Raw genomic sequence first — 14,783 nt, 5'->3', positions numbered from 1 at the left:
CGTTAATTGCTAATAAATCATAATTGACCATTATAAATTAATTATTTTCCAAGGAAAATCAGTCAGTTGGCTTGTCAACAACCAGGAGAATAGTTTCGTCATTTGATCGAAACAATTTGTTTATACTCCCGGACAGTTTGCATTTGAATTTCATTATTTCTCAAAAGATCACAATTTGAAGTTCGTTTGTCGTAGATTCGTCATTTGAACGCATTTTCGTCACAATTGATATAAATCGCCATAAAAAACTTTCGACATTTCCATTTAAAAAATATTATATAGAACTTTATTCAAAACGTTCAAATTGTCTTCACGAGTTAAACAGGTGCTTCCTGTACTTTGTGCTACGCATGTGTGAAAGTAGTCCTTTAATTATTTATAGACCCTGATAAAAAAAATACGAAATCATTTAGAAGCAATTAAACGAGAGAGACAAATAAATATCTCTAACTAAAGGAATTAAAACCGAAAAATGATAATTTCCTGATAAATCCGGACTCGTTTTGAATTTAATATCCACGTGTCACTTCCCGTTTTCGTTTCATTTTAAAACCGAAAGTAGCAAACGTTATCCATTCTTGATTTGTTCAGTCGTTATACTCGTTCCAAAAAGGATTTTATACAGTCCCAACCTAATAGAAATGATTTCCAGACATCTATTTAGATGTTCTATAAGGATAATGATTATGCAGTGATAAAATCATTGCAAGTTAATTCCTACTGTGATTCCTTGTTTAAAAAAATTGAATCCAACTTGTGTTGTTCAGGAATGTCCTCTGGAACAAACTGAATAGAAATTGTGAACTAAGTTTCCACATCCCATGTCAGAATCTTTCATAATAAGGACCAATACAGTCAAACCATACAATACTGACTGCCAGTCATGCCTACAAGTCCTTTAAAATCTGACAGAGTCAAAGATGAAGCTAGTAACATACATCCTTGGTTCCTTGCTGTTACAAAAAAAAAAGGTTGATTTTCATGGCGCGCAAAAGTGACTAAAGCCCTCAAAATCCTAGCTTAAACCCTGTATTATGTGTATCATTCTCCCTGTATATCTAAAAAGTTTGAAAAAACTTACATAGTGTTCAACAATGGCCATAAGAATATAATTCATGACCAAAAAAAATCTGTTTTGTTGAACTTGTTATTTTTGTCATAAAACTGAAAAATGGGTAAAAAAAATATGCCTTTGAAGGTCAGTAACAGCTGTAAGAAGTAAAGTGACTATTTTAGGTTTTGTTGACACATTTATTGTCTATATCTTGTTTTATATTTTTCCTATCTACAATTTCTCTATATCTTTCCTAGTTTTACCAAAAATGCAAAAAGCATAAATATCATTTTAGGGCAATTTCTCCTATAAAAGTAGAATGATGATTTTGGCCATGTTGACTAATTTATAGATATTATCTTGCTGATCATTAGTTCTATTTCAAGTTTCTGTATAAAGAACATTTGACAGTGAGGTTACATCTCAACTAAAATCAATGATAAGCTTAACTTCTAAAACTCTACCTTGACATATCCACAAGTTAATTTACTTCTTCCATCAATATCTGGTACAATCAAATGTCTATCCTTACACACATCTTCATGTCTACAATAAATACATTATCAATATTATAAATCATGTACAACTCAAAGATAAATTGCCTAAGTTGACATCTTTTTCAAGGGGTAACTATTTGCTCTATCATTCTCTCAGCTATGTGGGTTTTTTTTTTATAATATGACCCTTTACAGAAGAAAAAAAATTGAAGGTAAAGAAATTTATACAGACTGAGTAAATTTGAATGAATGAGTTTGAATGTCTGAGAAAAAGGATTCATATATTATATGGAAACCAAACCAAGAAACTATTATCTCTTCTTTTTTTTTTTAATTCATTATTGGTTGCTTATTAAATGTACTGCTAACAATATTTTGAAACTGGACAGTTTAAGGTTGGATTGGTTGATTGTTGTTGGTTCAATATCGAGTGGCAAATATTTCATTTATATTTAGGATGGGGAAAAATTAACATTAAATAAAATAAGGTAGGTTCTACACTGTCGGTAATAGAGGAAGGTCATCTAATTTGGATTGCCAGTGAATACATTATAATTTCTAATTAGGACAGAAATTAGACAATGCAACATTTCCACAACAGATGATCAGAGTTGAACATGCAGCAGTTAAATTGCTTAGTTTGTAGTTTTTAAGGTTAAATGATTTGTTCGTTTTCCTATTAAAAGTATATTATCTAAATCCTGTGTCACAACTGGATATGCATTTACATACCTGCATCTTCCAAAAGCTTTCAAGTAATGACAAAGCCTCTTTTCTTTATCTAGATTAAGTGCCTGGAAAACAAGATCATTATTTTTGTATTTTCTCAAAATCATGCATTACTTATAACTTATACAAAAAAGAAACTTTCTACATGAATGTGTATTTCTTCCAGATACAAACCATCTACAGAGATTAATATCATTTTGTGTCCAATAGGAGAGACAAATATTTTCAATGTACAGTTAAGAAATGTTTGAAGGCTCTGTTTAAACAATGTTGAAGGAATTGGTTCCTTCTTTTTCCTGCTTACTTTCCCTGCATTCACTACACTATAAGCCAGAATAGCACTATTAAATGCATCTCAACCAAACTTAATAAATTGGTAAGTCAGATGTTAAACCTATGTTACTTGCTTATGCATGTTATAGTATAAATATCCATGTAACAACCCTATAAATTCAATAGTATAAAATAGCAGCGAAACAACAACCCTAAAGCATTTAATACACAATACCTGATTCCTGCCTGCTAACATCTGTCTCAGCTGCTCTGGAAGTTTGACCTTCGACCTTATCAACAGCTTAGATATGGTGTCGACAGTTTCTGTAGATTCTTCAGTAATCAGTATGTATGATGTTGGTATAACACTTTGTTCCTGCAAAACATTAATAAAGATATTGTGAGTTAGATGTTGTTGTCCAATTGATTTGGTCTTGTAAAAGCATGCTTACTTGAATGCAAGAAGTTGTAAGCTCAATCACAGGCTCAGTCTAACTAAATACCATTTAATTTGTAAAAGGAACATGACCTGAGAATGGTATAAGCAATACCACCTAAATTTGATCTTGATCTGGGTTTCAATGGTAATAAGGAATAAGCTTTCATTGACTGAAAGTTATGTTATTTCTGCCATATGTCTATAGTTTTCATGCTTATCATATTTGTACCTTGTAACAATCTTTTGATTTTAGCTCCATTGAAACTGATTTTTATAGTTTTTAGTTTTTTCTAATGTATTTATGAAACACCACTGTCCAAGGTTAGGTGAGGATTGAGTGCTCACAAACATGTCTATCCCACCACATTCTACATGTGTCTGTCCAAAGTCAGGAACCTGTAGTTCAGTGGTTGTTATTGGTAAATGTCAGTTTGTTTTTCGTAAATTATTAATTGATTAAAAACTGACCTGATCTTTGGTCAAGAAGTTCCAGTAATGTCTTGACATACACGACATTCTATTTCCAAACTTGGTCTTTGAATCTGGCAGATCATAATGGATGATAGTGGTGGCATTATTGATATAAAGATGTGGTATACTGCCATCTGTGGCAACTGGAAACAAAAATTATGTTAATTCTTCAACATGTTTCCAAAATACAAGAAAAAAGCAGCATAAGCCAAAGATGTTTATTAAATATATGACATGCAGTTAATCATAAAAAATATAGTTTAACCATTAAAAACTAGAGCCTAAGTTGGTCACCTTGGTCTATGTGCATATTACAGCTTTTACATTTATGCTAGCAAGACAAATCTTTGTTTGGCTTGCTTGCTTTGCTTGTATCAATGTTTGCTCGAGCATGGCAATTAAGATAGGCGGGGCTTTGATCAGCTTGTATACATTATACTTAAATTTTATTGGACGTTATGTTTGAGGTAAAGGACACTCAAAGTTTTAAAACATCACAAGATGACAAATATAAAGCGCAATTGTAGAAATGGATACGAAAAAAATGTATTTGTTTTTTTCTCGAAGATGTGCATTTTTTATCATCCAACTTAAAAGACTGTCGTCAAGTACTTTAGATAATAAAAAAAAAGCTATTCGAATACACCTACTCTGATTTTGTGATTCATTACATAGGTATTTCATTTGACCCATATATTTCATCTTTTAGTACTGTGATTGTTTTATGTTATAAAGTCAACCTGTAGCTTTGCTATATAAAAATGATAGAATCTGAAGCGAGATGATGTATCAAATATTCTTGCTTTGTACGTTTTCAAGACAAAATATTCATCTCAAACACACCCTAACATAAGAAGGTGCACTTGATTTTCTAATAAAAGGGATGAATTAAGTAGAAGTGGAAATGACTTAATTCATCCCTTTTATTTATTACATAATGTCCATTGCTATTGAATATTGCGCATTTTGAATTAATTTTTGCTTGTAAACCATCAAACTGATCATTCTTTGTTTATAGAGAAGGCGATAAATGCTCTCTGTAATGTTTACTTTAGTAAAAAAAAATTTAAAGTGAATAGAAACAAATAAAATAAAAAAATTCTTCTCAAATACGAAGTGTTTTATTGTAAAAAAACAACCATTTACATAAGTTTTCAATGTATCTATTACATAGTTAAGCAGAACAATTAGATATCAAGTCGACGACATGGTTATCTATCAAGTTGGATGAAGAAAATGCATAACCTTATTTCTTTTTAAAATCAATACGGACAGAGAACATATCAATCTATTAGTTTAGTCATTTCCGTGTATGTCCTTCCATTATGCGACTCAAGAAAAAACTAGAGGCTCTCAAGAGCCTGTGTCGCTCACCTGTTACTGTATTTACTGATGTCGGTCATCTTGGTTGGTAGGTGGGGTCATTAGACACTTTTTTTAAATAGATACCATAGTGATGATTGTGGCCACGTTTAGTTTAATATGGCCCATAGTTTTAGAAAAGAAGATTTTTGTACAAGTTACAAAAATGACGAAAATTTGTTCAAAATTGACTATAAAGGGCAATAACTCCTTAAGGGGTACTCTTACAATTTTTATCATGACTTATTTGTAGATCCTACTTTGCTGAACAAAATTGCTGTTTACAGTTTATCTCTATCTATAATAGTATTCAAGATAATAACCAAAAACTGCAAAATTTCCTTAAAATTACCAATTTTAGGGCAGCAACCCAATAACGAGTTGTCAGATTCATCTGAAAATTTGTGAGGGGATAGATCTTATTCTGATGGACATTTAAATTTTCAAAGATTTGCCCTAAATGTCTTAGTTTTAAAGATATAAATCAAAAACTGCATTTTACCACTATGTTCTAATTTTAGCCATGTCGGCCATTTTGTTTGGAAGGCGGTGTCATCGGACACATTTTTCAAACTATATACCACAATGATAATTATCGCCAGGTTTGGTTTAATTTGGCCATGTAGTTTCAGAGAAGAAGATTTTTGTACAAGTTACAAAAACTGACGGAAATTTGTTAAAAATCGACTATAAAGGGCAATAACTCCTTAAGGGGTTGACTGACAATTTTGGTCATGTTGACTTATTTGTAGGTTTTACTTTGCTGAACATTATTGCTGTTTACAGTTTATCTCTATCTATAAAAGTATTCAAGATAATAACCAAAAACTGCAAAATTTCCTTAAAATAACCAATTCAGGGGCAGCAACCTAACAACGGGTTGTCCGATTCATCTGAAAATTCTAAGGCAGATAGATCTTGACCTGATTAACAATTTTACCCCATGTCAGATTTGCTGTAAATGTTTTGGTTTTAAAGATATAAGCCAAAATATACATTTTACCCCTGTGTTCTATTTTTAGCCATGGCGGCCATCTTGGTTGGATGGCCAGGTCACCGGACACATTTTTTAAACTAAATACCCCAAGGATGATTATGGCCAAGTTTGGTAAAATTTGGCCCAGTAGTTTCAGAGGAGAAGATTTTTGTAAAAGTTTACGGACGACGGACGACGGACGACGGACGCCGGACGACGGACGCCAAGTGATGAGAAAAGCTCACTTGACCTTTCAGGTCAGGTGAGCTAAAAATCAAAAAATTGGTAACAATTGTATCAAAAAGAGAAAATCAAGTGAACCTTCTTATGTTAGGGTGTGTTTGAGATGAATATTTTGTCTTAAAAATGTACAAAGAAAGAACATTTGATACACCATCTTGCTTCAGATTCTATCATTTTTATATAGCAAAGCTACAGGTTGACTTTTTTACATAAAAAAAATCACAGTACTAAAAGATGAAATATATGGGTCAAATGAAATACCTATGTAATGAATCACAAATCAGAGTAGGTGTGTTCGAATAGCTATTTTGTTTTACTAAAAGTACTTGACAACAGTCTCTTAAGTCGGATGATGACAATGCATATCTTCGAGAGAAATAAACAAATACAATTTTTTGGCTTTTATTTCTATGATTGCGCTTTATATTTATCATCAAGTGATGTTTTAAAAAGTGTCCTTAACTTCAAACATTACGTCCAATAAAAATTAAGTATAATGTATACAAGCTGAAGCCCCGCCTATCTTAATTGCCATGCTTGAGCAAACATTGATACAAGCAAAGCAAGCAAGCCGAACAAAGATTTGTCTTGCTAGCATTAATGTAAAAGCTGTAAACAAAAGACACAGATGAATTCATGACAAAAAAATTTTGGTGATGGTGATGTGTTTGTAGATCTTACTTTACTGAACATTCTTGCTGCTTACAATTATCTCCATCTATGATAAACTTGACCAAGTAGTTACAGTGGAAAATATTTTGTAAAAATTTACAAAAAATAATGTAAATTGTTAAAAATTGACTATGAAGGGCAATAAACTCCTTAAGGGGTCAACTGATCATTTTGGTTATGTTGACTAATTTGTAGAACTTACTTTGTTGAACATTATTGCTGTATACCATAATCTCTATCTGTAATAATATTCAAGGTAAATAACCAAAATGGGCAAAGTTTCCTTACAATTACTAAATCGGGGGCAGCAACCCAACAATGGGTTGTCCCATTCATCTGAAAATTTCAGGGCAGATAGATCTTGACCTGATAAACAATTTTAACTATTTCAGATTTGCTCTTATTGCTGTGGTTTCAGTGATATAAGCCAAAATCTTCATTTTGCCCCTATGTTCTATTTTTAGCCATGACAGCCATCTTGGTTGGTTGGCTGGGTCTCTGGACACATTTATTTAACTAGATACCCCAATGATGAATGTGGCCAAGTTTGGTTTAATTTGTCCCAGTAGTTTCAGAGGAAAAGATTTTTGTAAAAGTAAACGACAATGGACGTCAAGTGATGAGAATAGCTTACATGGCCCTTTGGGATAGGTGAGCTAAAAATCAATGACATTAAGGTGATCTTAGGTTTATTCAATTTTGTCTCTCAATCTTTCCTAGTACAGTAGACTCCACCTAATCGGATATCGGTTAAACGAATATATCGGCTATTGTAATATTATTTCAAAACACCGAACCATTCCCTATACATTTCAGTCAAAATACATCGGATAATCGAATATCGGATATTAGAATATATCGGTTAATTGGATAGGAATATTCATGAAAAATGTGTGAAAAACATGTACAATCAAATATTTTGAAATGATTTCATATTTTTCTTGACAGGAAATGAAGCCGGAAGTTGCGCCATTACGAAGTTTAAGAAAACTTCAGTACAGAAATGTTTCATTTTATTAATAAAAACGATCTTATAAAGTGAAATAAAACATATTTTTCTTGTTGTCTTGTTTATTTTATGAATCTGATGTTATATTTTGCCTAAAGATGTGTTTGTTATGTGTTTATCCAAATGTGATCGTTATCATTTACTTCACAAACAAGACACGACAGAAATGATAAACTGTGCGTGATGTTCATCAATGTTTATTAAATATGAATGAAATGTACCTCTTTCTCAACAATTTATTAAAATATATATAGAAGTCCCGTGTAAAAATAAGGAATCGTGTGTCAATAGCATATCCCAGGTGAAATAGAAAGTTTATGTAACTTGTACACACTTACGCCATTTTCCTAATTTACATAATATTCAGCCTTTTATTTTGAACCACGACAGAAAAACAAATTAATTTTACTCATCTTGATGTCCAATTTTATAATCATAGAAGTACTTATATTACTTGAAATTGGAAATGTGTTTCATAAATAAAAAAACTAAAAAATTAGATCCGAGTTCGATTATAGTTAGAGTAGCTATTAAAAGATTTACCTGTGGCCTACTTCCGAGAATTCATAGTTATTTTTAGCTTTTACCTGTTTTAATACACAAATGAAACAAATCAAGCAAAAACAACAAGTCTCATTATTTAAGAGGTACATATTTTATTCAGATAATCAACACATAATTAAAAACTCAATAATAGACTGACAGATAAACAAAATACATTATAATCAGCTGATCGATCTATTACTCAATCAATCAAAATATCCGAACTTGTACCTGAAAAAACATCGAGATTAGTTAGAAATTTCCATTAATAAAGCAGCTATGATAGCTATTGGTATCTTAGGGTTGTATCTGTCAATTTTGAAAAAAACCTTGGAGGAATATACGTTCATCGGCTAATTGAATTGTATCGGACAATCGGATATTTTTAGTTGACATTTTGGGTATCCGATTGGCCGGAGTCTAATGTATTCCTAAAATAGATAGGTGGACATATAAATGACAACAATATACTCATAAAATATATTTTAAGACACACAATCAGTTATGGATAAAGAAAAAGTCTTACCCAAAATAATTGGCTCCTCCCCTTCATCACAATACCAACTCGAGCTCTTCTCTTCAATGTCAAATTTGTCCATACTATCATGAGCAAGCATAGCACAGAGTGAACGAGACTGTAAAAGCTAAAGTGAAACAATACAACATAATGTGTCTGTTACCGTAATTTGGTCAGATAAACTATATCTGTATAACACAGTAAATTTATCTGTTATGTTTCATAGCAAAAAACAGCTTTTTTACTTTCTGAAAGCACATAATATGAGCTATCATGTCATAGTTAAATTCTATCATATGATTTTCTTGTTAATATTTACAAAAATTAAATGATAATAAATAATCTGTATGGATATAACCAGTGTGTTGAATAAACCTGATATTCAAATGTTCATAACAGTTTCACACTCAAAAACAGTTCAAAGAACTGCATGATGAGATTAATCAAAAAAACAAATAATTCAAAACAAGAATGTGCTCACAGTACATGGATGCCCCACTCACACTATCATTTTTCATGTTCCATGGACCTTGAAATTGGAGTCAATACTTTAATTTGGCATTAAAATTAGAAAGATCATATGATAGGGAACATGACTTGTATACTAAGATTCAAGTTGATTGGACTTCAACTTCATCAAAAACTACCTTGACCAAAAACTTTAACCTGAGCTTCGCACTATCTTTTTCTTAGTCAGTGGACCGTGAAATTGGGGTCGATTCTTTAATTTGGCATTAAAATTAGAAATAACATATAATAGGGAACAATTTTTGTGTACTAAGTTTCAAGTTGATTGTACTTCTACTTCATCAAAAACTACAGTGACCAAAAACTTTAACCTAAGCTTCACACTATCTTTTTCTTTGTTCAGTGGACCGTGAAATTTGGGTCTACTATCGTAGCTGGGTAATAAAAATAAAACTAGGAACTAAATACACTATTTTTTTAAGGATGCAACCAGAAACACAATTTTTTTTCCGCAATGCTAACTTTGTATCTGGTTATACAAACCTTGTATACATTACATGCCAAGTTGACTTTTGAGGCAAATATAATAAGTTTACAGTTTTCTTTTAGGATATCATCCAATATATCAAGGAACTTGTTGGGTTTCTGCATATGGTGACACACCACAGGTATCTGTAATATTAGATATGTAATTATCATCCTACAAAAAAACAATCCCAAAACCCAGGCATTTCATTTTCATATTCATCATCTATTCTTCATATGCTGAACTTGAGAATAAAATAGTTTTAACCTACAAGCGTCTTAACCCAATCAATCATATTTAGGTCAAAAGTATCAAATATGCTCAATATTTTACATATCTCAAAACTAACTATATAAAGTGTAGCTCACCTTGGTATGTGTTCATATTAAACAAAGGACACAGATGGATTCATGACAAAATTGTGTTTTGGTGATGGTGATGTGTTTACTTTACTGAACATTCTTGCTACTTGCAATTTTCTTTATCAATAGTATAATAAACTTGGCCCTTTAGTAACAGAAGAAAATATTTTGTAAAAAATTTACAAAAATTTATCAAATAAATGAAAATTGTTAAAAATTGACTGTAAAATGCAATACCTCCTTAAGGGGTCAAATGACCATTTTGGTCGTGTTGACTTATTTGTAGATCTTACTTTGCTGAACATTATTACTGCTTACAGTTTATATTTATCTATAATAGTATTCAAGCTAAAATAACCAAAAATTGCAAAATTTCTTTAAAAATTACAAATAGGGGGGGGGGGGGCAGCAACCCTACAACCAGTTGTCCAATTCATCTGAAAATTTCAGGGCAGATAGATATTGTCTTGATAAACAATTTAATTCCTTGTCAGATTTGCTCTTAATGCTTTGGTTTCAGAGTTAAAAGCCAAAATCTACATTTACCCCTACATGCATGTTTTATTTTTAGCCATGGCAGCCAACTTGGTTGGTTGGCTAGGTCACCACACACATTGTTTAAACTAGTAACCCTAATTAAGATTGTGGCTTAGTTTGGTTAAATTTGGCCTAGCAGTTTCACAGGAGAAGAATTTTGTAAAAGATTACAAATATTTACGAAAAATTGGTATAAAATGACTATAAAGGGCAATTACTCCTTAAGGGGTCAACTGACCACTTTGGCCATGTTGACTTATTTGTAGATCTTACTTTGCTGAACATTATTGCTGCTAACAGTATATCTGTATCTATAATAATATTCAAGATAATAACCTAAAACGGCAAATTTTCCTTAAAATTACCAATTCAGGGGCAGCAACCCAATACATCTTTGAAGAATAACAAAGCATTATTAATTAAAGAACCTTAGTGAGCACGCTCACATACCCCACGTCCCCACATTGTCATTGGAGAATTTAAATAAGTGTAAGAAAAAAAAATTGTATAAGAAAAATTAATTTCCTGCCAATATGCACATCTAAATAGTATGTCCTTATTATCTACAAAATTTCATGAAATTCTGTTGTGTGGTTTCAGAGGAGTTGAGATGACAAACTGTTGCAGAAGTACATTGAAGCAAATAAGTTCAAAGGGGCGTAACTCCTAGAAAAAAAATTGAATCGCAATTTCCCGTCGATATGCACAACTACATAGTATGTCCTTATTATCTGAAAAGGTTTCGTGAAATTCTGTTTTGTGGTTTGAAAGGAGTTGCGATGACAAACTGTTGCAGTAGTACATTAAAGTAAATAAGTTCAAAGGGGCATAACTCCTAGAAAAAAAATTGAATCTTAATTTCCCGTCGATATGCACAACTACATAGTATGTCCTTATTATCTGAAAAGGTTTCGTGAAATTCTGTTGTGTGGTTTGAGAGGAGTTGCGATGACAAACTGTAGCAGTAGTACATTAAAGTAAATAAGTTCAAAGGGGCGTAACTCCTAGAAAAAAAATTGAATCGCAATTTCCTGTCGATATGCACAACTACATAGTATGTCCTTACTATCTGAAAAGGTTTCGTGAAATTCTGTTGTGTGGTTTGAGAGGAGTTGCGATGACAAGAAACAGGACTGACGGACGGACAGACGGACTGACGGACGGACGGACAGGTCAAAAACATTATACCCTCCCCAACTCGTTGCGTGGGGTATAATAACATCAACACACTAATTTAACCATATCATGCTGATGCTCCAAAAAGCATTTAACTATTACATGTATCCCCCAAGTACCTCTTGCACATAAATATGAACAGGATATAGTGAAAAATTGAAAAAATTGTTCGATTCACCTGAAAATTTCAGGGCAGATAGAATTGACCTGATAAATAATTTTCCCTCATGTCAGATTTGCTATCAATGATTTCGAGTTATAAGCTATTCTCTACATTTTACCACTATGTTCTATTTTTAGCCATGGTGGCCATCTTGGTTGGTTGGGCAGGTCACTGGACACATTTTTTAAACAAGATACCCCAATGATAATTGTGGCCAAGTTTGGTAAAATTTGGCCCAGGAGTTTCAGAGGAGAAGAATTTTGTAAAAGTTAATAACGATAGACGATGACGACGGACGACAAGTGATGACAAAAGCTAACTTGGCCCTTTGGGCCAGGTGAGCTAAAAATAACTAACAATATTTCACTATATCTTATTCATATTTATGTGTAAGAAGAACTTATGGAATACATGTAATAGTTAAATGCTTTATGGAGCATCAGCATTATATGGTTAAATTAATGTGTTGATTTTATTAATAATGCTTTGTTATTCTTTAAAGATGAGTTTAGTTGCAAGGCCACAAATGTTGTTCCAGGTATAAATGTTAGAGGGTGTCAGAAAATCATGTATTGTCCAACAAGCATTAAATCATAGTTGATCATGTCCTTTTTCTCTTTTTAGGTGCTGTAAGTGAAAACTACACAAACAAGCTTCTTTAGACTATCATAAACCATCATTTCTGAAAAAGCTGTGAAACTTTCTAACACTTTTGTGTAGTTTTATAACAATTTATTTTACTGTGTATAAACTCAACTAATACAACATTCAAATAACACTGTTTACCTGTCGCACTTTTCCATACAATGAAGCTTCATATCTGGAAGTTATAGCAATTTTAGGTTCACACATATATGAACTGATAAAACTCTGGACCTTGGATTCCCACTGTGTACCAAATAACATCAGCTGCTGGGGAGCAGTTCGATCATCTTGCTTTCTTAGCTCATCACTGTAAGTTTTTACAATGAATCTCACCTGGAAAATGAATTTTACAATTATAATTATGTACATGCATTTGTTAATATTACAAAAGGAACAGCGAATATTACTTGAATTTATATCTTGTTTCAAATAGGCATATTTTTCTATGCATGTACTTTTAATCATCTTTATAATTTTAGGGCATAATCATGACCATACCTGCCAACTTTTGAAAATTCATAATTTTCAAAGGTATTTTTCTTGATATTTTGTATGCACTGTTTTGTAGTCCATAAATACAGATGTGGTAAAAATTATGCAGCTTACACCTTTATGTTTTTATCTCTGAAACATCAAAATGACTACCAAAGTGTGGTGTGTATACATACTGTTGATACATTTATTTCAAGGGTACCTACTGTGTAAAATAAATTTTGTAATTTCTACAAAAATTTACACAACAGCAGACTATACATGCTTTTCATTTCTTTGTTTGTCCTGCTTTATTTTATTTTGACTATGAAAATGACTGACATAGTACAATATTATAAAATAACATTAAAGACAACAACACCTGTAAATTACCAGAGTATTGGTATATTAAGGTAAAATTGAGAAAGGAAATGGTGAATGTGTCAAAGCAACAACCACCCAACCATAGAGCAGACAACAGCCGAAGGCCACCAATGGGTCTTCAATGTAGCGAGAATTCCCGCACCCGTAGGTGTCCTTCAGCTGACATGTTTCAACAACAAGTACAGTATTTTCATTGGTTCTGGAGACATCAGGCTTTTTGTCAAAAGATGTTGACTTGCACAGACCATTAAATAGCAGTTATTGATGGATGTTGATGACTTTAAATGTTGTTTTATATTTCATAGTGGTGAAAAACAAATGTGAATACCCAGTGATATTGTTGGCTTTTTTTAAAACTACCTCTACCCTTTTTTTATTGGGAAAATATGCGTCATTTTCATCAAATTGGGAAATTAAAAATAAACCTCAAATTTTACTGAAACTTCAATTTACAGACTCCCTTTCAAGAGTCAACCCTTGCTTTGAAATAAGACCCTTTATTGGCAGTGATTATACATAAATGGACCCTCAAATTTGCAAATATAGTCATTTTAGGCATCAAAAATGTTTAAATGAGTGTTTTTCAGTTTGTAATTATGCACAATTACTACGAAGACTGCACTGTTTGGAAAAAAATTTGTCTTTTTGGGAATAATTTTAAGCCATTTTTTTTTCAAATTGGGATTTTTCTCCAGGGGAAAAAGCTTTTATTCTCCAATAATTTAAGGCAAACAATATCACTGATACCTTTCAGATTATACCTGATAACCTTACAACAGGATTTCTACTTCAGGTATTGATTGGTTCACCATTTCAAATTTTGAAATACAATATAGAAAAGAAGATTTTCCTTCAGTAAATTGCAAGTGAAAGTAACTATAAAAGTATTGAAATATTAAGTTAATATCAGGAATAATAAAATCTGCAACTTCCCCTAGTCCTATAATATAAGACTCTGGAGGTTCATATCATTTACATTCAACGTTTTTTATCGGATATTTTTTTTTTACTATCAATGTTGAACCCCAGAGTCTTATAAAATTTGTCATTTTTTCTCGTAGCAAAAATTTAAATTAATAATCCACTGCCAAAACAAATAAAATTATTCGGAACAACCTAAATATGAATGAAAGTAACTTCTTACCGTATTTATTGTTAAAAATAATGTTCCTAATCCATCACTTTTATCCTGAGTTGCCAAACAATTTTTTTCACGCCATTTTATTTCTAATATATGTGCCGATTCTTTATTTTAAGGATTTCGTG

At 31.9% G+C, this 14,783-nt stretch overlaps 1 protein-coding gene across 3 annotated transcripts in view; it reads right to left on the bottom strand.

Moving 5' to 3' along the window:
* LOC134721371 (uncharacterized) overlaps positions 1-14,783 on the bottom strand; it is a 108,631-nt gene that overhangs the window by 57,314 nt on the left and 36,534 nt on the right. For all 3 annotated transcript variants that reach the window (XM_063584334.1, XM_063584333.1, XM_063584335.1), the window contains 7 exons: positions 12,804-12,995; positions 9,797-9,925; positions 8,795-8,912; positions 3,461-3,606; positions 2,789-2,929; positions 2,284-2,345; positions 1,519-1,600 (listed from right to left, as the gene is read on the bottom strand). In XM_063584334.1, coding sequence (XP_063440404.1) covers positions 1,519-1,600; positions 2,284-2,345; positions 2,789-2,929; positions 3,461-3,606; positions 8,795-8,912; positions 9,797-9,925; positions 12,804-12,995 — 870 coding nt within the window. The remainder of the gene's footprint in view (positions 1-1,518; positions 1,601-2,283; positions 2,346-2,788; positions 2,930-3,460; positions 3,607-8,794; positions 8,913-9,796; positions 9,926-12,803; positions 12,996-14,783) is intronic.

This window comes from Mytilus trossulus, chromosome 6, assembly GCF_036588685.1.
Source record: "Mytilus trossulus isolate FHL-02 chromosome 6, PNRI_Mtr1.1.1.hap1, whole genome shotgun sequence".
Lineage (NCBI taxonomy): Eukaryota > Metazoa > Mollusca > Bivalvia > Mytilida > Mytilidae > Mytilus > Mytilus trossulus.
This window is presented reverse-complemented; position numbering and strand designations above follow the sequence as displayed.